The sequence below is a fragment of the Conger conger genome, chromosome 14 (genome assembly GCF_963514075.1).
Source record: "Conger conger chromosome 14, fConCon1.1, whole genome shotgun sequence".
Classification (NCBI taxonomy): Eukaryota; Metazoa; Chordata; class Actinopteri; order Anguilliformes; family Congridae; genus Conger; species Conger conger.
Window position 1 is genome coordinate 17,144,540 of NC_083773.1, and position 23,260 is coordinate 17,167,799.

At 42.3% G+C, this 23,260-nt stretch overlaps 2 protein-coding genes across 3 annotated transcripts in view; both read right to left on the minus strand.

The window, feature by feature from the left end:
- atp2b2 (ATPase plasma membrane Ca2+ transporting 2) overlaps nucleotides 1-8,352 on the minus strand; it is a 168,539-nt gene extending 160,187 nt beyond the window's left edge. The window contains exons 1-2 of one of the 2 annotated variants that reach the window (XM_061219329.1): nucleotides 8,326-8,352; nucleotides 7,470-7,568 (exon numbers count right to left, since the gene is read on the minus strand). The gene's annotated coding sequence lies outside the window, so the exon portion shown is untranslated. Of the gene's footprint in view, nucleotides 1-7,469; nucleotides 7,569-8,325 lie in introns of those variants that run through there. The other variant, XM_061219328.1, reaches the window with a different exon arrangement.
- Nucleotides 8,353-11,584: 3,232 nt separating this feature from the next.
- iars1 (isoleucyl-tRNA synthetase 1) overlaps nucleotides 11,585-23,260 on the minus strand; it is a 53,711-nt gene continuing 42,035 nt past the window's right edge. Inside the window, exons 29-34 of the mRNA XM_061219325.1 lie at nucleotides 21,487-21,663; nucleotides 21,082-21,196; nucleotides 20,179-20,304; nucleotides 17,244-17,387; nucleotides 15,751-15,903; nucleotides 11,585-12,391 (exon numbers count right to left, since the gene is read on the minus strand). Of these exons, the coding sequence (XP_061075309.1) occupies nucleotides 12,309-12,391; nucleotides 15,751-15,903; nucleotides 17,244-17,387; nucleotides 20,179-20,304; nucleotides 21,082-21,196; nucleotides 21,487-21,663 (798 nt within the window). The 3' untranslated portion in view covers nucleotides 11,585-12,308. The remainder of the gene's footprint in view (nucleotides 12,392-15,750; nucleotides 15,904-17,243; nucleotides 17,388-20,178; nucleotides 20,305-21,081; nucleotides 21,197-21,486; nucleotides 21,664-23,260) is intronic.

Here is a 23,260-nt window from a genome sequence, read left to right on the forward strand (position 1 = left end):
GAGTACAATCAACATTCAAACTAGCATACCACTGTTGGTAGCTAGAATACAACAACAGCCAATAAAAACAACAATACCTATACAAGTAACGATATCTATACATAAGTGCCATTACGGTCTAAGGCTAATCACAGTGATTGTGAGTTGGGGAGGGAAAGGTGTAGCCTGAAGAGATGGGTCTTCAGTCTGCGCTTGAAGGAGGTCAGAGACTCTGCCGTTCTGACATCCACCAGGAGGTCATTCCACAACTGTGGGACCAGGACAGACAGCAGTCGTGAGCGTGAACATCCAAAATAATAAGCTATAAGACAACGTAATGTAATGAACATTCATATAGCAACTTATATTACATTGCCAATGCAATATATTATAGCAAAGTATTAGCTACACAGATTGGTTGTGATGCAATTTGTCTTATGTGGGTTACCTGTGACCAGTAAGCCTGTAGACTAAGATTAACCACTATAGCACCATAGTTTGATAGCTAATATTAGCATTCTTCCTTGTTTATGCTGCTTAGAGAATCCTTTTCCAGTTGGTTGGGCTTAGCTGGCTGTCCGTGCACTCGCTTATCAAAGAAGTCAGCCATTTCTTCACTGTAACTAACTGGAATTGGGTTGTACATTTTATTTGTGAGCAAAAGATGGGCATGCTAGGGGCTGGGAGCATTGCTGGAGGCAGTAACCTTAATATGTCCCCAGTACAACACGGCCTATGGACCATAAAATATATTTGAAATTAAACATTCATTGTGAATTATTTATTGAGGAAAAGCAATACCTTTGCTCTGTATCTTTCTGCAAGCTCTGTGGATGGTTTTATTTTTGTCAGTGTTAAAAGGTTAGATACAGCACCTTTCATCATCATTCAGTGTTTTGGGAAAAAAAACATTGTGGTTTAACTACATCTGAGCATTATTCAAATAAGACGCATGAGCTTTGTTTGCAGATTTGACTGACACGTTTTAGCAAGAACTGCCTTTCTTCTTTGCATCATGTAAAAAATGTGACTAGCTTGGAAAATTTCCACACGTGTTAGCACTGGTTTAATTTTGTCATAGATAGTTCAGGATAAAGCACTTCAGAGCTCCATAGTAGATTGAATTTAAAGCATCAGTATTACATGAAAAATGCAATACAATGTACTGAACAGCATTCTTATCTGATGCTGTTTTTGCCAGGAGCAGGAAGCACATAGCCTTAGGCTTTAGCCCCCCATCCCCTTAGCACTCATCACACGACCTGTTGGTCTTTCACAGATATATGATGCAGCTACCACTTCTCATCACACGACCTGTTGGTCTTTCACAGACACGCGATGTAGCTACCACTTCTCATCACACGACCCGTTGGTCTTTCACAGATAGCCAATGCAGCTACCACTTCTCATCACACGACCCGTTGGTCTTTCACAGACACGCGATGCAGCTACCACTTCTCATCACACGACCCGTTGGTCTTTCACAGATACACGATGCAGCTACCACTTCTCATCACTCGACCCGTTGGTCTTTCACAGATACACGATGCAACTACCACTTCTTATCACATGACCCGTTGAGCTCTCACAGACCTGAGCTGCATGAAGAAACTTAATGTGCAGCTCAACAGGCAGACGCCGGGGACCTGCTTGACCAGCAAGGGTCATGCATGCACAACTAGACACATCTCATCCCAGCTGAAGGAACCCACCCTTCCGTGGGAAATGGGCAATGCTAGAACCTAATAGGATGCACCATCCAGCAACCTAGCGTTCTGGGTTTAAGACAAATCAGCACTATTACCAATACAGGTCTGAAATAAGTGGTTTATATGTATATAACCTCTGGGTCATTCTTGTGGTATTTTTTTTAATGTTAATTCAGTTTAGATGTCAACCAACTACTATTTAACACATCGTCTGGCATTTACTGTAATCTGTTTTTGTGATACAGCAAGAGTATACTTGATTTAATTAAGATTTTCACAGAATGTTCACCTGCTTCCACAAAAGTGCAATCTAGTTGTTAATTTGCTTCTTCCATCTTACATTTACTGTATGAACTCAGTTACACCATGAGTTTTCCTTTTTTGAGCAGCATTTGCACCAGAAAACCGACAACAGCAACAGCAATAAAACATCCTGATTTGACTACAAATTATGGTCTTGCCATACCCATTTAGCGTGTGTTTAGCAGCTGCCCACAGCAAAGTAATGCTGGCCGCTCTCTGCTGTTTTTGAGTGGGAATCAGAGACATTAGCATTCAGCAGCATGTTCTTACCTGGTAAGTCATTTTAACAAGTGTCTCATCTCCTCCAATTAAGTTTAATGTACCCTCATTAGAGCAAACCCTCTTTATTTATCTCAAATATGAGGTTTGATTTTTTACAAGAACACCAGATACACACAACCAGTTGAAAATTCTGACTGCATATGGCATATATTATGACTTCACATTTTTTTTATTGTGATCAATTATAAGTGACTAATATGTATCAGTAAAGACAATGAATGAGAACCAGATGTACCAATTAAGCGGCAGACATTGAATTAAAAAAAATGACCAAAGGTATTTCTATAAACATAAAATGTGCCATGGTAGAATAAAATGTATTTGTTCACAAACTAAAAAATTACAGCACAGCCAAACAAAGTCGATTTCCAAAGTTTACAGGAAAGATATTACTTCAGTGTAAGGGTCTAGGCTTGGGAAGCAGATGGACAGTAATAGGCGAGATGAAGTCAATGCAGAAAAATTAGAAAACCACAGGCAACATCAATCACAGAACTTGAAAAAAGAGAACACAGGTAAAGAAGCCAAGGATAAAGATAAAGAACTTAACATAGAAACCTATACCAGAGGCCAATTTTGACTCTTCCAAAAGCAAACGTTACGCAGGATTACATAGAAATAATAAAGCATACAAGATGTAAACAACAGGCTTTGCCATGTTTTGAACAGAAAATACTATTTATTCTGAAAAACTGCATGAAGTGTCAAATGTATTTAGGCAAACATGATTAATTAACATGTTAAAAATACATAAAATACACAAAATGATGAATAGGCCATTCAGCCCATTTACACTCACCTTTTACCTACAAACCGTCTGCATTAACTACTGCATTGAGACTGGATTTGAATAGCCCAAGGGATCTCTGCCTCTACTACATGACTTGGCAAACTGCTCTACATGCTCTCTAAGTAAATACATTCTTCCCAATATTAAAGTCCCATCTATAACCCCTTGCATTACTGATCAGCCTGAAAAATCGACTGCACTTTTATAAAAATCTCCAACAAATACCCCTTAGTCTAATTGTACTTACTATGAAGAAGTACATGTTACATTGAGGAAAAAATAACCAAATAAATCAACACAATATTTTGCATATCCACTAAAGAAGTGGAATGCTGAATCTTCCATTTTTACAATGATGGATATGTTGCTAGGTTTGAAGAGAGAGGGCAATCAGGCCTTGTTTAGAAGACCCTGACACGAGTGGCATTTCCTCGGCTATGTGTATTTTTAATTGAGTGAGACAACACCATGCAGCACAGTACTAATTAGAAGGCTGTAGCTAAATCTATTAACTATGTGAATTTGGTTTACGTATTTAGTACTTATACACATATCCTTTGCATGCAATGACTACCTGAAGTGTGCAATCCATAGACCAGGTGCACTACCATCTGTAGAGATGCTCTTCTAGACCTGTACTGCAGCCATCTTCTGCTTCTGTTTGTTTCAGGGGCTACTTGCCTTACTGCATGTTTTCTCTTCAGCATATGAAACACATGTTCAATTGGATTCAGATCCGTTGAATGCCTGTTAAGAATTTTCCCGTTTTTGACTTTGAAAAACTCCTTATTGGCTTGAGCAGTATGTTTGGGGTCATTGTCTTGATGTCGGATTAAGCAATGCCCAATTAGTTTGGAGACATTTGTTTGAATTTGAACAGATATGATGCTTCTATAGACATCAGAATTAATTCTGCTGCTGCTATCAGTAGTTACATCATCAATGAAGACAAGTGAGCTAGTACCTGTAGCAGCCTTACATGCCGAAACCATAAAACCCCCGCCACATTTCACAGGGGGTGCTTTGGATCTTGGGCAGTTTATTTAAGAGAATCTTGGTCTCATATGTCCACAAGACCTGTTCCCAGAACTCTTTCAGGTACTCCTTGGCAAACTATAACCCGGCTGTCCTGTTTTTGCAGCTAACTAGTGGTTTGCATCTTGCAGCTTCTGTTCTTCCGTTTGTGAAGTCTTCTGCAGAGATCTGTGGGACAGATCAGATTTGAAGTTTTTCTTCATTATGGTGAGAATTATTCACCTTCACTCATTATGGTGACAGTCATTAACTATAGAGGACTTCCTTGTCCCACCAGGCCAAATTATGACTAAGCTCACCAGTGCTCTCTTCTTAATGACGTTCCAAATAGTTCACTTTGATAAGCAATTTCAAGCAATTTTACCAAAGCGCAGAAAGGGTTACAGGTAGAACTGGGATCACAGAAATGCTGTGTGTGGGACTGGGCAACACACTGCCCCACTCTGAGAACACAATCACAGTGATCACAGAGGTATGTCAGGCATGTAGATATACCCTGTACAACATCTGGAGAAGCTTTCCCTTCCTCACCACCTACTCAACCCAGATCTTAGTCCAGGTGATGGTCACCTCCCATCCACCTGCCTCCACCATCAAACCTCATCCAGAACACTGCTGGTAATCTGATCTAAAACCACCCCATGCCATGCCATGTGACCCCAGAAAAAGGGGTTGCTCCAAAATATCTTGAAAAGAGCCTATACCAGCAAAACGTTTTCAGTTATTATCAGAACACAGAATTTAGCTGTACTCAAAATTACTTGTTAATTGCGGTCATGTACATTTGATGTTTCAGTTACCACATGAGCATTGGATAGTATTTCAAGAAGCATCATATTGGACCAGCTTTCTACAGTAGTGTGCAAGAATTTGGGCACCCCTGGTCAAAAAGCCATTTACAATTAATAGCCCAGTGAACGGAAGGGGACCTGACCTCTAAAAAGGCCCTGAGCAAAAAAAGTTTGGGAACCCTGTCAGTTGGTACTTGCTCCTCCTTGGGCAACTATAACAGCTTGTAAACGCTTCCTGTAGCCAGCTAATAGTCTTTCAATTCTCGTTTTTTCATTCTTCATGGCAGAACACCTCTAGCTCAGAAATATTCTGGCCTCCTTTACAGTACAGCATGTTTGAGATCTCTCCACAGATTTTCAACAATATTCAAGTCTGGGGACGACTGTAGTGGCCATTCCATTATCTGTCTTTCCTGGAGGTACTTCACAGTTGATTTCGAGGTATGCTTTGGATCATTGTCTTGCTGGAATACCCAACTTCTCTTCAACTTCAATGTCTGGACTGAATTTTGAACATTAGCCTCTAGAATTTCTTGATATTTGGCGGAATCCATTCTTCCTGCCACTCGCACAATATTTTCTGTTCCTTTTTTCTCCAAACATACCTTCTTTGGTGATATTCTATCTGATACCTTTCTTGGTCTTCCAGACCTTGCCTTGACTTCACCTGTTCCATTTATCTTCCATTTTCTAATAATGTTTCTGACAGTGGAAACAGGTAGTTTGAAACATCCTTCTGGGTGGAAATGAACCATCTTCACACCGAAATCCTGGGACAACTGTTTAGAGGAACCTATGGTTGTTAACACCACTGAATTTGGATACTTTATAAGGCATAATGTTAGAAATAAAAAGTTCAGCTCTGGAATTATACTCACCTGACTCCCTAACAAGTAAATCACTTGGGTCTGGGCCTTAGTAATCATCTTTTTAAAATGTAACAAATAATAATCCAAAGGGCTTCCCAAGCTTTTGCTCATGGCCCTTTTCCTTTTTATTTATTTATTTATAAACAGTAAAGAATTAAAATAAAAACAATCTTGTTTTTTAATTTGCAGAAAGGTCTCATGTTTAACACTGTACCATTTAGAGTTCAAGTTTGCTTTCAATCACTCACAGATTCATTGTCACAGACATTTAAACCAGTGGGTGCCTATTTTTTCACCTCAATGTAAATGTCAAATTGTGTGGCTTCAACATTGACATGACACAGACTATAAACGTATCAGTGAAAACAGCCATGCATTTAAGTAGTGTTGATGACTTGAGTCTCAGCCACAATCATTCACAGAACTTGGCTAAAGATAGTAGGGATCATTTTCTGTCACTTATTCTCAGGCTGGATTTGGCTTTCCTTCTGATAAACCTGAGATGGCTGGACACATGAAAAGCACTTGGACTGATCAAAACTGAAAATTACTTCGAAATCCACGGAAAACTAAAAAGTAGTGATGGATACCACAGGTAGACTGAGCATCAAGTGAAATGTAAGATCACTACATTTATGGAGCCATTTTACATGCTGTTACATTCCATCTCATGTTTAAATACATATGAAGCTACTGAAATACTTTAGTTTTTGGAGTGTATACTATAATGAATTTTAAAAAAAGGATATTGTCCTGGAGTTTCACATCATCATCATCAACAACAACAACAAATCCGCTGATTTTACACGACATGTACTCAAACATTAGCAACCGTTTGATCTTAAATCAATATAACGTTATTGCGCTGAGATTATATTTAATTTACATGCAGGGCTAAGGGGAAAATGTAAAACACTCTTAGCATAAACTGCCTATGAAGCTGTAAAAAGATGACACCAGTAGGCTACACCGAAAAGTATTCGACAAGATGTTTCTGTAGGCTAGGCCTATTTCATCTTAATTCAATTGTCGTAGTTGCTCTGACGCCTACAAAATAGTTGACAATTCATAACATTAATGGAGTTACGCCAATGCACAAATTATTCGATCATATCGCAGCATAAAGTACAATTCAACTCGTTTTAATTAGAATAATGAATAAATAAATTTGCCGAAGTGAATTCACCTCTCAGTTAATTCATGTCAATCAGTCGTTCACACGGTTAATTTCCATCGTTGCAGGTGTAGGCTACCTGCTCTCATGTCAGTCTTTGCTGCACCGATTAACAATTCAGAACCATAAAGTTTCCATGTATGCGTTTAAGATATTACACAGAACATCCCAGTTCCCAAACAGTGGGAAATTAAACAAAGCAATGAAATCATTCCTTATTAGCCAACCTATATGCTATCTAAACGGTGAATTCGCGATTGCATTTCCTTGTAATTAAGCTACACGTCCACATGCCAATATAAGCCGTAGCAACCTTTCTTTGTAATATCGTCAAATTAAAATATATTGATTTCAAGATAGGAAAATCCAATGAGGGTAAAACAGCATATTTCCTCCTCATTCGGGGCGCACTTCAGTAAAACAGCGACGCAAGGTCAATATGGTCATTTTACAGAAAACTGACAGCGTGTGAAAACCTGCGAGAAAAGTGAGACAAAAACGAAACTTCCGAAATGAGCATGGTAATGTTTTCCTTACCTGTGTGCGAACCGAACTGATAGGAGACCCAAGCAACGCGTTGACGGAGGATGCGGTTGCTAAGACGTATCAGCAGAACCTCACTTCAGCAGCCTAGCACTGAGAAACGCACCGACAATTCCATTTTCAGCACGCTGCGTCTCAGACAGTTTTCCCTAGGTAGACGGGCCAACTAACGTTTCATTTTATTCGCCAGTTTTGGAATACTAATCACAGCAATTACATGAGGGGTTAAAACTGCGGTACTTCAGTATTAGGCTATAAAAAAAGAACAGTTTTAGGCATAACATAGCCTAATGCCAACAGACCTGCCTTTGCATTGCATTGCATTGCATTCACTGATGGACATGAGCACTTATTGCATTTCATACATGTTGTTTTAATAGTTGCCCGTTTGAAAGATTTATTCACATTGGCTGAAGATAACCAGATGGGGTGGATAAAGATTGATAAGCCGTTTCACTGTGACGTTGACATTATAAAAACAACAAACAATTAGATTTTGGACAATTGATGGGAATTAAGCCGATGTAGCCTTTAACAGTATGCGTGGTAGTACATCAGGCCTATTCCATACTTCATAAACACGTTGCAGACCAGCCAATGAATCGGTACTCTCAATCAAAACCAGAACTTTATTTTTCTCACTCCCTTGTGGCAGTTTTGCAGGTGCCATTTTTTCGTGCTTTGTTTGTATAATATGAACGAACGAATTGTTTGTAAATAATCATTAAATGATCCTTAACCAACGAAATAAATAGATTTGTAGCTACACGTGGAACCCCAGAGTGAAGCACTAGAAAAGAAAGGGGCGCGCCATAAGTTACAAGAGCCCTTTGCCAAAATGTTTCCTTACCTATTTTTGTTGCTATGTGTGTTTGGTGTTCCAATGAGGAGTGTTGAGTTTGTAAAAAAAAAAAAAAAAAAAAAAAATCCTGCCAGAGAGGGCAAGAGCGCCTGAAAGTAGATTTAAGTGACTGAAAATTTTCCATTACGTACCACACATGCAGGGCCTGGGGCGAAGTAAGTGAAAAGGGGGCGAGCGCGCACACACACGCACACATACACACAGTGTGGTTTTCATTGACAAAGTCATTACCGTGGGGTTCAAGTGTTTAAAGATGCAGAGTCTCATTTCCACATTTAAATGACCACTCTGCTGCTTGACACTTTAAAATTCAAATGTGTGGGTTGCAGTTAGCTAAATTGTTCCAGTTTTTGGCAAATCGTCTTTGACATCATCAAAAATAGCTATGCACATAATGCACAACTACCAAATGTTTTTTGTTTTTTTGTCAGATCTCTATCATTCCATGTTGAAATTATTTGTGCACGTGTGTATAATTAAAAAGAGGAACAATCAAAATATCTACTGAATATCTCATGTTTTCTTTTGTTTGTTTATTAGGGATTGGATTGGAACCCCCAATATGCCTGTATAGCTGTAGATGCCACAGTTCCGCATTTTTCTGAATAAAGTCATAATTTTAGCTTCTTCTAATTAGCTTACCATTTATCCCTTTAAAGGCTTGGCTCAACGATATTCATACTACCAATATTAGGCGTCAAGCACCTTACCCTAATTGTCCCCCATCTAATGAAAATGGAAGAGGCGAGATGGCATCATTGTAGGGGACAATACTTTGACCATTTGATTAGCAAGCCATTGTTTTTAATTACTTGTTCATCCATCAGTTATTAAACAAAGGATTTATTTCAGACTACCATTTTTCTACTTGCCTAAAGGTGATCAGACAGATCAATTCTCGCCATTATGGTTCCTGAATCAAATGGAATGTATTAGAAAAAACTTTTTTACATTGTCTGACATGTCAAATGCCTGTAAATGACCACTTTCATTACATTATATTACAAAGCATTAAGCAGATGCTCTTATCCAGAGCAACGGACAACAAAGTGCATTGGAGAGGTGGAGATCAGATTGTGGTCAAGGATTTAATTTCATTTTTTTGGCATCATGCAACCCACAACTTGAATAAAGGTTATTTTCATGATTCATTTGATTCAGAAATGGTAGCTTTTGGGGCCTGAAGGGTGGTCCACCCAAGCTAGAGCACACATTAATTCATTCATCACACAACAGTGACCCCTCTGGTCAAACGGGTGCCTGCAACCTGTCCTGTCTGGCAGAACGGAAGTCTCTTGCACAGTGACTGCACAGCTCAGCTTGTGGACTGCAATATGCTGTTATGACTGCATTTGCTTATAATTATTTTACTATTGTAAGTGTTCAGTGTTCTAGTGGCCAAAAATGTGGTATTGCTATTCAGTCAGTTTATCGGATTATTGTTTTTAGCTATATGATCACTCTAGCACTTGAAACTGTACTTCCCTCTAGGATTTTCAGCATACTTGTCCCTGTTTATGATTTAGACTTTATTGTACGATGCTCTGGATAAGAGTATCTGCCAAATGACTAATGTAATGTAATGCTAGAGGGAAGGGGTTGGTTGCATGTTTCAGAAGACTTAGTAGTAGTAGTAGTCTGGGCCCTCCTCAATGCTACATTCATGGTATGTGTCTATAAACGGGATTGGGCCTCTTTGGAGGGAGAATGAACGAGATACAAATGACACCCAAATCATCAAAAACCTGGTCATCATTGCAATTTCAGTGAATTGTGTTAGCCATTTAAAGAACTACTTAACATGAACAGATCCTGTGAGCATACTGCATATGCTTGCAGAGTAATTGTGTGTGTGTGTGTGTGTGTGTAGATTCATGCATAAGCGGTTTTCAATTTACTGAAGATTGTGGTACCCAGTAATTACAACAGGGTGTCTTGTGGCCTTTGGTGCTCCACATCCAATCCATAAAATTCCAGATCATTTTCAGACTTTTTAATAAACTGCTACAGTCTACCTTCTTGCAATGGGACATGCATTTAAATACGTTCACAATTCCATTTTACGCTCTTACCACAAAGCAACAGCGCCAGTCGCCATCACTGTTATACAAAATAGCTTGATTTTATTAACGATACATCAACTGAGGCAAACCGACAAGGAAAACGATATCTTCAATTAGATCTGGAGAGCTTGTATGAATCCGGACTGAGATGTGACAGTCCCTGTAAAATTTGCAACCGGAGAACGGCTTCATTATTTCAGATGCCTGAACACTGGACACAGGGCAGAGTGAAGAGGCGGTATGGCGGGTGGAAGCAGATGGTTGACTAGTTGTTGCCCAGCCTGGGGATTGCCTCAGAATGTGTGTATGTGCATGTGCATATGTGTGCGTTTGTCTGTGTTCGCGTGCGTGTGCATGAACAGATGGGGGGAAAGTTGTAGTTAACGTTCACTTTCGGGATGTGGCCGTGATGCTGAGGAAAAGGCCAAGTCATCGTTATTGAAACGCGTTCTCTCGGACAGAAACAGCGGGCTTTCTGAAGTCTCCCCAGTCCTGACAGCGTCGGCTGCGTCTGACCTCACACATATTTTAGAGGTGAAACGCAAGAGGGGATTAAGACGGGAGAGGGGAGGGATGAAAAAACGCCAGCCCAAAATACGGCCCAAACAGACCTGAAGACTGCGATGCATTCGAACAGCCCGATTAACTGCCATTAATGGGGGAGGCGTGCGAGGGACGCACTTGGCAGGGTTGGTGTTATATGTATCTTACTTCCTCAGATATGACTGCAGCCCAAAGCCCATGGGTGTGAGCAGCATCATGCAGCAGCCTGAGCCCAGCCGTTCTGCAACAGCACCACCAGCTGCAGTGCTGCTGAACTGCTCCACTGACTCGCACTCCCCCCGCCTCCCAATGTCAAAAGGTGAAATCCTGAAATCCTCTAACTCACTCACTCACTCACTCACTCCACGCCAACAGCCATGGCATGTTTTTTAAAAGTATACTTTTTTACTAATGCAATGCTTGCAGTGAATGCTGTATAAAAGGAGGAAATATAAATCAATCAAAGGCAACTGAAGTTACTACAAGTAAATGCATAACCTCAATGTCTATTAGTAGATTAATACTTTGTGCTATCTGGGACTTGAACCACCCAGCTGGCGAACTTACCGGTAAGAAACGTCCCTCTGTGCTGGGAAAGAAAAAAGGAAAGACACTATTGGCAAGAAACCAACAGAACAAAATTTGATATTTAAAAGTTTTATTTTTTTGTTTTATTATGCATTACCATTGTGGAACATAAACACCGCTGTTTTGCTCCCGGAGCTTTTGAATGAACCCCAGTCCCTTCCCAAAATGCACCACAGGAAGCATCCTAAAACACAGACACCTGTTCTATCCTATGAAGGAAAATTTCAAAGCTCTCTTCTTTCACAGAACTGGAATCCATGGCAACCCTGGGGACACCACATCTGGTGACCGATTTGAATTTGGCTTTGGCTTTGTAACTTATACGGAGGGTGGTTAGATTCCCAATTATTCAGTAATAAACTCCAGATAGTATAGCATTATAGTACAATTCCCTTTATGTTGAAGGGTCACTCCAAAAACCATGGAAAGGCTAACCTGATTCGCCCATAGTAAGAATTCCACATAACCATACTGAAAACTTCCATTTTCTTAAGTGCTTTACAGCAGCAGTCTAAACATGGCTGAGAGCCTTTTTTAAATTTATTTCTTTTAGTTTTTTGGCCACATCTCAAATCTTGAAAAGTCCTTCTGTAAACAGTTGCCTTCTAGGATTCTTGAGACAGTTACTTTAGGATATAAAATGAACAGTACAATATCAAGTATTCAATGATCCAGGACTGACCGGGGAGGGATAAGTACTTAAATTCAACTCCCTAATGAAAGGAAAGGAAAGGAAAGGAACTACAAGGCAATAATTCTTCCTAATTGATGAAATCCTTAAGATTCAGCTGTAGTGGGTAAAAGTCTAATGTACAGCGTCTTCGTGTTCAGAGTCTTCACTGGGATGCTTTCAGTGATCTCTGAAATATAAAAAATACAAAACACAGAAAAATATCAAACACTGGAAAAATCTACAGTGAACACAGACATACAAAATGGCACCCATGAAAGTCGTGTTTTCAACAATAACTAGTACTTATTGAAGCATTTCTTCATAAATGTCAAACAATTACTCAAAAGCGAAAAGCAAGTGAAAGTTTTAAAAAGAGACTGAACGGCATGTTGAGCGAAATCGCGAACAATAATCTTTAGTAACTGACATTGCACAAAGGCATTGCTCAACTGTTAAAGGTAATACCGACAAAATAATGTTTTGGTGCTATGTAGTGCCACCTAAGTGAAAAGTTTATTTTTGTTTCACCTGGAGCCTAGGCCTATAAACTTGAGCCATTTGTGAACCACAAAAAACAATTCATAACCGTTTTAAATCCGCTTTAAAGATCTCAAACTACAAAATTCAAACAAATTTCAAGCTGTGGACACATAAAATGAGTGTTACGCAACACAAAACTACAAATACTGTTTCACACATGACAAACTACAAAATTACAAACTTAAAAGTTCAAGCTGGGGACACATATCCTTGGTAGCTTAAGTATCCACAGCAAATCAGGGGAAGAGTAGCTCTTAACTAATTGTGGGGCAGATCACAGTGACCAGATGTTATAATTTCCTCAGGCCATACCGTCTATTTCACTGATTATTTAAGCAGTCTTAATTTAATTTCAATGCCTCTGATAAGCAAATGAGACCATTAGCAGGAAGATCGGCTATTTCTCTTCACGTTAGTTTGAATAATAGGCGAGGCTGCTTGCTGTCTGAGGACAATAAAATGACTCCATTCCAGTTCCATTTTCGATATCGTTTTTACCTCCATATTAGTCACGATAGTAGTTTGTTAGTAGTAGTTGGTACTAGTTACATTAGTATTTTATACATTCCAGCCCTTGAATATTTGGACAATGGTACAATTTATTTTGGCTGTGCCATTGCAGGGGGATTAACCGAAAGCATCTGCGGAGCAGGAATGAATAAAAACACGATGAAAGATACACAGCTGCCATCTTTCAGGAGAGAAAGCGCTCCTTTGCATGGCAACAACGACTCACTCGGTCACGTCAGACAGGACCGCCTGAGGAGCCATCGGGAGGCGGCCTACATTCTCATAAAAACTATTAAATAAATGCCTTGGACAACTTTTCAGATCTTTTTCTAATGCAGATACAGGCAGAGGGGGCTGATCGATACTCATCAGCCTTGTGTGCGTTGGCCCAATTCAATTCCATTTAAATTGAGGCTGTGTACATTTGTCTGTACTAGGCACCCGCTTCGCTGAAATTCAGCATGCTCGCCGAGGACGGCTGCACAGCGATGTAAAACATACAGAAAAAGCAAAAATAAATAAATAAATGAAGCCAATATTTAAAAAGAACATTTCGGGCAATGTTCAGTTAAATGAGTAGACCGTCTTTCCGAGCAACATATTTTGGTGTGTAAGTATTTGTTACTAACAATTGTTGAAGCTTTTATTAAATAATTGCCATAACTGGTTGTGATAAAAATGGCCATTATATTAGGTAAGGTAGGAGGTGCGTCAGTAACAGACTGCAGGTGCACTATTTACCCAGAGGAGTAACTCTGGTACAGGCAGACTGCAGGTGCTCTATACACCCAGAGGAGTAACTCTGGTACAGGCAGACTGCAGGTGCTCTATTCACCCAGAGGAGTAACTCTGATACAGGCAGACTGCAGGTGCTCTATACACCCAGAGGAGTAACTCTGGTACAGGCAGACTGCAGGTGCTCTATACACCCAGAGGAGTAACTCTGATACAGGCAGACTGCAGGTGCTCTAAACACCCAGAGGAGTAACTCTGATACAGGCAGACTGCAGGTGCTCTATTCACCCAGAGGAGTAACTCTGGTACAGGCAGACTGCAGGTGTCTTTCCTCAAACTCATCAATTCCACTGAAAACAACATCTGTTCTTTTATGTGAGCAGGGACCACACACAAAACTGTTGCATGTTACAAAGTTGTTGGCTAAACCGACAGAATCATTTCTAACTACAATACCCACAATTAATTCTTCCCCACCTACAGTCTTTATCAACTTCAACCGATTACAATGAATTGGCATCGTTTTGATTATATGTCCTACATTATTTCTGATAGCTCGATTGAGCAATTTACGTCCAGGTATAACCAGTACCTGCTGCCTATTAGCTGGCACATAGAACAAACTGAGGAAAATAGAACAAACTGCTTGTATATCATTACAAATTTAATTTCGTAAAACCTCAAAAATGCAGTTCTTTCAAGCCCAACTATTTAGTAAAAGTCATGCAAGGTGGAGCATACGGCATTTACGGTGTTGGAGTAATTTACACTTAAATGTCCAAATGCCTGATGGCGCCGGCTCTGGCATTTCTAAAGGTAAAAGTTAAGAACACGGAATTGACCTGTCCATGGAAGGAGGGAATGTTTGTAAGCGCATATTTGCTGAATATTTCATGGTTATTGTGCACAACTGCATATTGCTCTAATATTCATCTTTTCTAATCGGAAATACACAAGTCCCAGAAGGCCAGTGGGCTGTTGCAGTACAGTGGGGGAATTATGCAGGGAGAAGAAGCTCTATTTTGAATTACAGTTCTATAGTTGATCGACCCATCAACACCTCAAATTGACCTCCTCCACACCCTACGCAGGACCAGGGAGCCAACACCCAGGTCTCTACCTTCACTTCTAAAATTCCTATCCACAGCAAGTCCAGCATACATCGAGAGGCCAGAATTACAGTGGCAGTTCCCAAACTGCCCCCCCCCCCCAAAAAAAAATAAATAAATAAAGTAATGGGAAAGTGGGTGCAACGCTGATGCCATCCAGTGCAATTCCTGCGAGGTCATCTGAGAGGGATTAACTGTCAACTCAGCCCCACACTCATTCAGGTTCAAGGTCACTGGTGCAATCTCCCATCAGGAGATTAAGAGTCTGGGTTTGGTCGCACGGAGTATGTTCAACCATGTGGCAGTAAATAACCCCTCACCCTGCCCTGGCAACCTGCATGGCAACAGCCGCAAGATTTATGGGAAACGGTGTGCGCCGCCCATAATGAACCCTCAAGCACTGGCAGTACATGAGATTAACAGTCCTGTGTGACATTTAGCTATCACACTTCAGATAAAGAAAATTGCGTCAAGCATAGATGGTCATTTTGCATGATACAAAAAATAACTAGAATAACACAGAGCTACTGTATTAGTATTATTAGTATTCTTTTTGGGGGGTGGGGTATAACTATTTCTGACACAGAGACACGTGTGCACACACAACAAAGGTAAACACAGAGCGGGCTTGCAGGGAGCAGGAAACACTCACGTTCACTGAAGGCCTGGTCCAGGTACAGGTGCAGTCTCCTGCCCCTCAGGCCAAACAGCTTGGCCGCCTCACTGAGGAGGCCAGCGTGTGTCAGCCCGTTCCGGCCCACCGGGTTCGCCAACAGTATAGTGCCCACAGTTCCACTCTGGCATTCTGGGAACAGAGGAGAGCTCTCACTGCAGTGAACCTCTGAACAAACCAGCACCACCTGCACCTTCTGGTCACGTCCAAATGTCAGTCTTTCCAAACATCCCGATATGTTTAAAGCTCTTCTCATTTAGAGTCACCCATCGATGCACAATGGCAATTTAACTAAATGTGTTATTTTATGCTTTATAGATAGTGATACACAAACTCTTAACTTTTTGACACTCCTAATTTGTATCTAATCAGTACTTAATGAACAAGTGTACCAATCACTGAAAACAAAAAGCACTATATTTTCTGAAATTCATTCATTTAATGAAAGGCAAAAATAACTCTTGAATTATTTTTCTTTCAACTTGCCAGCATTCCACTCTTCAGCTCCACCCACACAGAAAGCATCTCTGCTGAAACACATACTCTACAATGGGAGAGCCTTCACCAGTATAGAGGGAAACACGTACTCTACTATGGGAGAGCCTTCACCAGAGTAGAGGGAAACACATACTCTACTATGGGAGAGCCTTCACCAGAGTAGAGGGAAACACATACTCTATGGGAGAGCCTTAACCAGAGTAGAGCCCTATCTCTCACTGGCTGGCAGCCGGTGGGCATGCGGCGTGTGATTGGAGGAAGGACAGTGGACTCCAGAGCAGGCTAATAGCATAACCCAGGCTCCTGACAATGAGCTCAACCGGCCCCTTTGCTGCATCAAATGACAAATTTGCAGACATCTGCGGGTAAAAATGCTACTTAATTTTTAGAAATGCACAAAAGGGGAACTTTCTTTGCGGTAGGTGCAAAAAAAAAAGCAGAGAACAAATGGATCAATGATAATGCGATAAAGTGTGCTTTCCAGGGGAAAGGTCCTTCTCTCTGGACCGGACTGAAACAGCAGTGACATTTCACAAAGCCTCCGCATTGCAGAAGGAGGCTAATCCGTGCATGCTAATCTGACCCTAAGGCTGCAACCGCCTTGGCACTGAGAAGCCAAGAAAGGGCAGGGAGATCAGGACAATATTTTGATGTTGTTTGCATTTGTTTTTGATCAGTGAATTACACACACGTTCAAGCAATTATACAGAGGATTTGCACAAACAATCCGGTCCAGAATGCAGCCGGTTTTTAGCCTGAGCACACTGGATCTTCACCAGCGAAACAGTCAGTAGACTGCCCGTGTCTGTCATTCCGGTATGCCCTTTGGACACACGGACCAAAGCAACCAAATCCGTAAAAGCAGCCACACAGTACCCATTTTAGAAAAGTGTTCTTGTAGGGACAGCGAGTCTTCTATGGACAGCGTACACTAATGTGGACAGGGAGCAGGAGACTGAGGCACACAGGCATACCTGCTGGCTCCCCGTTGAGCAGCTGCAGGTTGATGTAGGGGCAGAGCAGGGGGTCTGGGCTGGGGGGGTCCGGGGGAGCGCCCCCAGAGGTGACGGACAGAGTCTGTCCATTCAGGCTCATCAGGTCCGCTGTGCCGGTCAACTCTGGAAGACAAAAGCAGGCAACCGGTCAACTGTGGTCAAATGAAAATACTCTCAAAAACCAAGGCAAACTGTTACAAGTGCAATTATTCAAGTCAACTGGAAAACTGAACAAAGCAGCCAGGATAACTGAACTTTTCTTCAATACCTCTATTTCATGGGCATTCCCTCCAAAACGCAGGAGGCTTAGAGTACGCAACTGACTCAGCTTCAGCCTTAATGAATTTAGGGCTTAAACAAGAGCGCTCGACGGCCAGCGTTCATGCTGCTGAAAGCAGACACGGATCCTTGGCTCGTGAAATAAAGAGATACATGGGAGAGAGCACAGTGCAGCTGAAATTTCTCAATCTTACAAGCAGATGTATCACCTTTGAGCACACCTAAAATAGGCTGGAATTAAGCAGAAAATGGAGAATAAAGTGTCACACAAGAGTTATGTCACCTGGACAGCTCAATGTGCTTTTATCAGCACTATGCCTTTGAGGACTTACTGTAATAAATGGCACCATGTTTAAATAGATCATTATAAAGGGTAACAATCATCAGTTCAAATGTACTTGTATGGTGCTTGAAGGGCCCTGCTAGTCAGAAATTGCAGTTGATTTAACAAAAATGCTAAAATTATGCTACTTATTTATACTACTACTCATTTACTGCTGGGCACAAGACTGATCCAGGACACCGTTCCCCGGAGAGAAAAAACATGTAATGGTGTACTTCACTGAGTAATATACTGTTTCTATCAAGCATTTACATTAGTTTGTTTCATTTAGCTTTAACAATCTAATATGCACTCGTACAGTAAGGAGTGGAGGTAACCTAGATATTAGGCCCTCAATATAGCAGGACGAGCCGGCATTCATGTGCATATTTACCAATGAGCCACTATCACCCTATCACTGGTTAAAAACACCAAAAATGGTTTGTGCCTGCACTCACAACAGAGGTGTAAAACCAGACCTAAAGACAAGAACACAAAGCAGCAGAGCTGGGGAACTGTTTGTCATACAGTAATTAATGAGGGAACAGAAAGGGATCCATCAGGTTTAATGCAGGACCAAGGCAGCTCTCCTTTCCTGCAGCACTGTGATAAACAGCCAGAGACCCAGATCATGTTTATTCACATTACCGCTGAGAGCACGTGTTCAGCTACTGATGTCTGCACTTCTGTTAGTGCTGTTGAGATCCTCTGGATTCATCATCAGGCCTTCAATCACAATTCCTCTAGCAGCAGCAAAAATTCATGGCCCGGGCCTCTGAAGTAGGAGTGTGTGTGTGAGAGAGAGAGAGTGTGTGTGTGTTTGTGTGTGTGCGTGTGAGAGAAAGAGTGTGTGTGTGTGCATGTTTGTGTATGTGAGAGAAAGAGTGAATGCGTGCGCGTGTGTGTGTGTTTGAGAGAGAGAGTGAAAGAGAGAAAGTGTGTGTGTGTGTGTGTGTGTGAGAGAGAAAGAGAGTGTATGCGTGCGTGTGTGTGTGCGTGTGAGAGAGAGTGAAAGAGAGAGAGTGTGTGTGTGTGCGTGTGTGTGTGTGTGTGTATATGCGTGTGTGTCTGAGGCTGTTGAGAGGAGGATAAAGACAGATTGGGATGGGGTACGGGACAGGGTCCTCTCTCCTGGGGTATGGCCTACATCCTTCACTGGAGCAAAACCCACCTAAAAAAGGACAGGGCCCACGGAGCCCCCACAGGAGGCTCAGACAGAGCTGTGAGGCCGTGCCCAGGGAAAGAGCCCGCAGTGCGCTCAGCAACCTGCCCGGGCCGGCCCTGGCTTCAGGCCGTAATTTGGGGGACCAGTCAGATGTGAAAAGCACCACCTGCTGCTCAGGGCGATTAGCGTCTCCATCAGGCCAGCCTGAGGCTCCCTGGGAAGGAGGCAGCACCGCAGGCTCCATAGAGCACGCCCACCGTGGTCACGGATACCTGGAGAGATCCGGCAGGAAGCCAATCTCCTCCCACACAAGATGGCCACCGCTGCGTGATGCTCCCGCAGACCCGCACTCCAGCCAGCAGGCCTGAGACAGGCCTCTCTGGGATCCATTCACTGGCCAAGCTCATGGCAAACCACTAAAACAAACTCACTCACTCTACTTCAGGCAGCCGTTTGGTAAATGCTTTTCTGGCAATAGTAACTGATTAAGTTTGTGTGTGCGCCCCATGTTTCCAAGGGGAAAAAATAATCATTTGTAAGTAAATAATCACTAAGTGACATCGGTTGGTTAGCAAACCATTGAGAGGATAAATAGGTGAGTCACCAGTGCAGTGACTTATCAACATCCCATCTCCATCACTGAGTAACAGTGGCAGATTTGCACTTCCTGTATATGAGACAGTAAAATCCAAAGGGCAAGCCCTTGTATTTCCGCAGGAATCAAAGCACCCAAAAGAGGTATTACCATGCACCATGAACTATTTATACTAGGGCTGGACAGCTGGAGCTTTTGGCTGACAGACTGTCTTGGTCAGCCAATACCCCCCCGGCAGTTCTCTGGTTTCGTTTTGTATGACCGTAGCTACCGTGTATCTACTGAGGAGGCCAACAGCATGAGAGCACAATACGGAATCGAGCAACAATTTAGTTATTAGAGCAACCAAAAATGAACAGCACACAGGCACCAACAGTTATTACAGAATGAGCATCAGACAGTCATTGGAACTATATTCAAATACAATTTGAGAAATGTTCAGAAATTATTGATTCAAACACACCACGACTGGGTACAAAACGGCTGCAGTTTTTGATAAGACTTACAACGCCGTCCCCAGCATTTCAGTATACGGCCATCATTGGACACTCACCCGTCTTCCCGCTGAACACAGACAGCTGTGTGTTGCGAGCATCAAAGATACTGGAGCAGACCAGCTTCAGCCTGGGCACGTTCAGCTGGTTATCCCCTTTAGGGTTCTCCAGCAGGACGACTCCCTCTTCAACACACAAAACAGACACCAGAGGGTTTAAAATGAGCGCCTTTTCAGGGCTGTTCCATGTGTGGGGGAACTCTTCCTGCTTCCACAGCTGAGGTAGGGAGATGAAGGCCTGACTTCATTAACATAGCCTGTATTTCATATGTGTGAAATGGTTTTCATTTTTATTTTATTTTTTATTATTATTTATGTTTCTTCCTTTGACGATACAATGTGGCATCTACTGCATGTCTGGTAAAATCACACTATTGCGAGAAAGATGGAGAAAATGCACTCACTCAATTGTTTATGAGTTACATTTTAAAAACTGAGGATATGTAGCAAAAAAATGCCGGGGCTATGGTAGACATCTCTCCATGAGATTCCCAGCCACTGCAGGCACTTCCACATGTGCTCACTCCAGACCTGAGGATGTATCCCTGCCCCAGGAACAAGGCCCTCGATGGCACGCACCACTCAACGCCACAGTGCACCTCTTTACACAGTGTCAGCCTGTACATAACCTGCCCTTTATAACCAGCAGTCCCCCTCTCTGAATGTCACCTCACTCTTACTGCTACAGCTTTCTATTTTTAGCGCGGCTCCTCTGCCCTTGTGCACTGCACTCTATTATGTTTGATCTTTATTGTTCCACTGTTGTGTAGGTTTAGGCATTCTTCCATTAAGGACTAATAAACTGCCTACAGTATGCATCTTTGAACACATCGATAACTACCCATGTGCAACATTCGCACGAACGATGTTTAACGGTGGAGTTCCCCTTTAAAGCAGGCCTACCTTGCTCCTTGTTGTTCAGCTTGACCTTGAGATTGACGTAGGCACAGGCGGGTCCTGAGAGAGGGGAGTCAGGAGCTCCCTTCACGATGGTCAGGTCCAGCTCAGAGCCCTTCAGCTGACAACCAGCAAGACAACATCCAGAATGAGACAGCAGCGAACCACAGAGGTGACTCTGCCACAACAATCATTCGGCTGACATTTGATTTAATTTCAACAAATATATTTGTTCCTAACCATAAAAAAAAATAAAAAAAACTCAAGGGCAATCCACAATGCATTCCACAATCCACAATGCAATCCACAGTCACATTCATCTTGTCCTTGGAGAACAAAATGCATTTAGAAATTCAGAAAAGAAAGTCCGCCAGGACTGATCTCCTTGTTGAATGCAGGTCAGGACTTTACCTGGGTTTTCTCCTGCACAATAACAGTGGTGTTTTTGGCCACTGGAGAGGGAGTCAGTGGGGCTTTGATGGTAGCCAGGATGAAGTCAGTGTGGGCCTGGATCACCCTGTCCAGGTACTCCCCGGCAGGCTGAGAACTGTAGTACACCGTTATCTCATCGGAGGGAACAAGGTGCCCCTGGAAAACAGAAAGGGTTGCATACACACTTTGATATTCTGTTATCTTGTTGTACTTTGTGTGCTGTCCGGTGACTGCTTTTGAATGTGCCTCGCAAAAGGAGGAGATGCATGTCAAGAGACATGTTTTTAATCTTTGTTTAATCGATGCATTGACCCCAAGGGGATGTCTGAACTTTGATGATTACACACTTTTGCTTCTGATAAGTTCACTGTATTTTAAGGCAGGGGGTGATGTGTCACCTATCAGTCACCCGTTTCATGATGGTATCCCCCCTGTTTCATCCTGCCCCCATGGGTGCATTTTTCCCCGACACTGCACATTTCAACAGCACTGCCATGGCAACGCTGCCCATTCTGTCCACCCCAGCCTTGACACACTGAAACACATTGATCTTTTCCTAATCTACTCAGGCACCAATTACAGCCAGACTCAAGGGCAAAAAAATAAATATATAAGCACACTCAATCGATGAAGGAAGGGTTTTATTGCCTTCTTGCCAATCCAAGGTAGTCACCCAAAAGCAGTGGAAACCGCTACAGAAGAACAGGGAGTCCTGTGTGTGCTGCGCCCGCAAACTAATGAGACAACAGCCCCTCCCCCTCCGCCTTTCTCACACCCCCTTCCCAAGCACTGCCCCGGGGGTCACCTCTACCCATCTCTCAAGAAACGTTAAAAATTAATTCCCCACCATGGAAAATTCCATCCCATTTCAGTTTTTCAATAACACAAGAATTTAACCTTGGCCGGTTGCCAAACACCCTTCCCCTGCAAACACGCCAGGACTGGGGCTCAGGACAGAGGATTGTTTGTTTATTAAGAAAAAGAGTAAAGGAAAGCTTTCTTACTTTAAAAACATCCAAATGCACTTCAAAGCCCCAGTTTTGTTTGAAATCAATTGTGCTTTTTTTCTGAGCATGATTTATGATTCTGTCATTTCTCAATGAACTTGTTATTTTTTGGCAGAATTAAGTTTTCAAGGCAACGCAGCAGAGACCATGAGAAAGAGAAAGTCTCCCTCCTGCACCCGTCAGGGCTGGGAAAACGGCTGAAGAAAGCCCTGTGTGGAGTCACTGCCGGGCCATGCTGTCTAAAGGGGGCAGGGGCAGAGAAACTGGCCCAATTAAGTCTGCAAACCTGCAGCTATGCACCAGTGTTGTGCCTGCTGGCCTCTCTTAGCGCTCCCAATAAGCGAACTCACACACGGCTAACGCAACATGCCCACCCCCTGAGGATGAACTGATTGTGGCTCGGGCCTTGGGGTCGAGAGGGGATTCCTTTGGTTAAAACTCCACCCGAACAAACGTTTCCAGGAGTTTGTTTCCTTCGGGGAAAAGGCAGCCCAGTGAGCTTAATGAGAAGTAAATATCAGTATGAAGCGGTATCTGCTGCACTCTTTAAAGGCAAACACACTTCAGTGAGACTTGCTACTTCTGTTAGAACCAAACCATAGCAGATGACAGCTCAACAATAGCATCATTTCCACTCAATGCAAATTACAGCTACGGTACCACTGCTTGCTCTTACTGCTGGGGAGCCATAGGGTCGCGGATTTTCATTTTCAGCTCAAAATCAGTAACCAATTTAAACCCAAGAA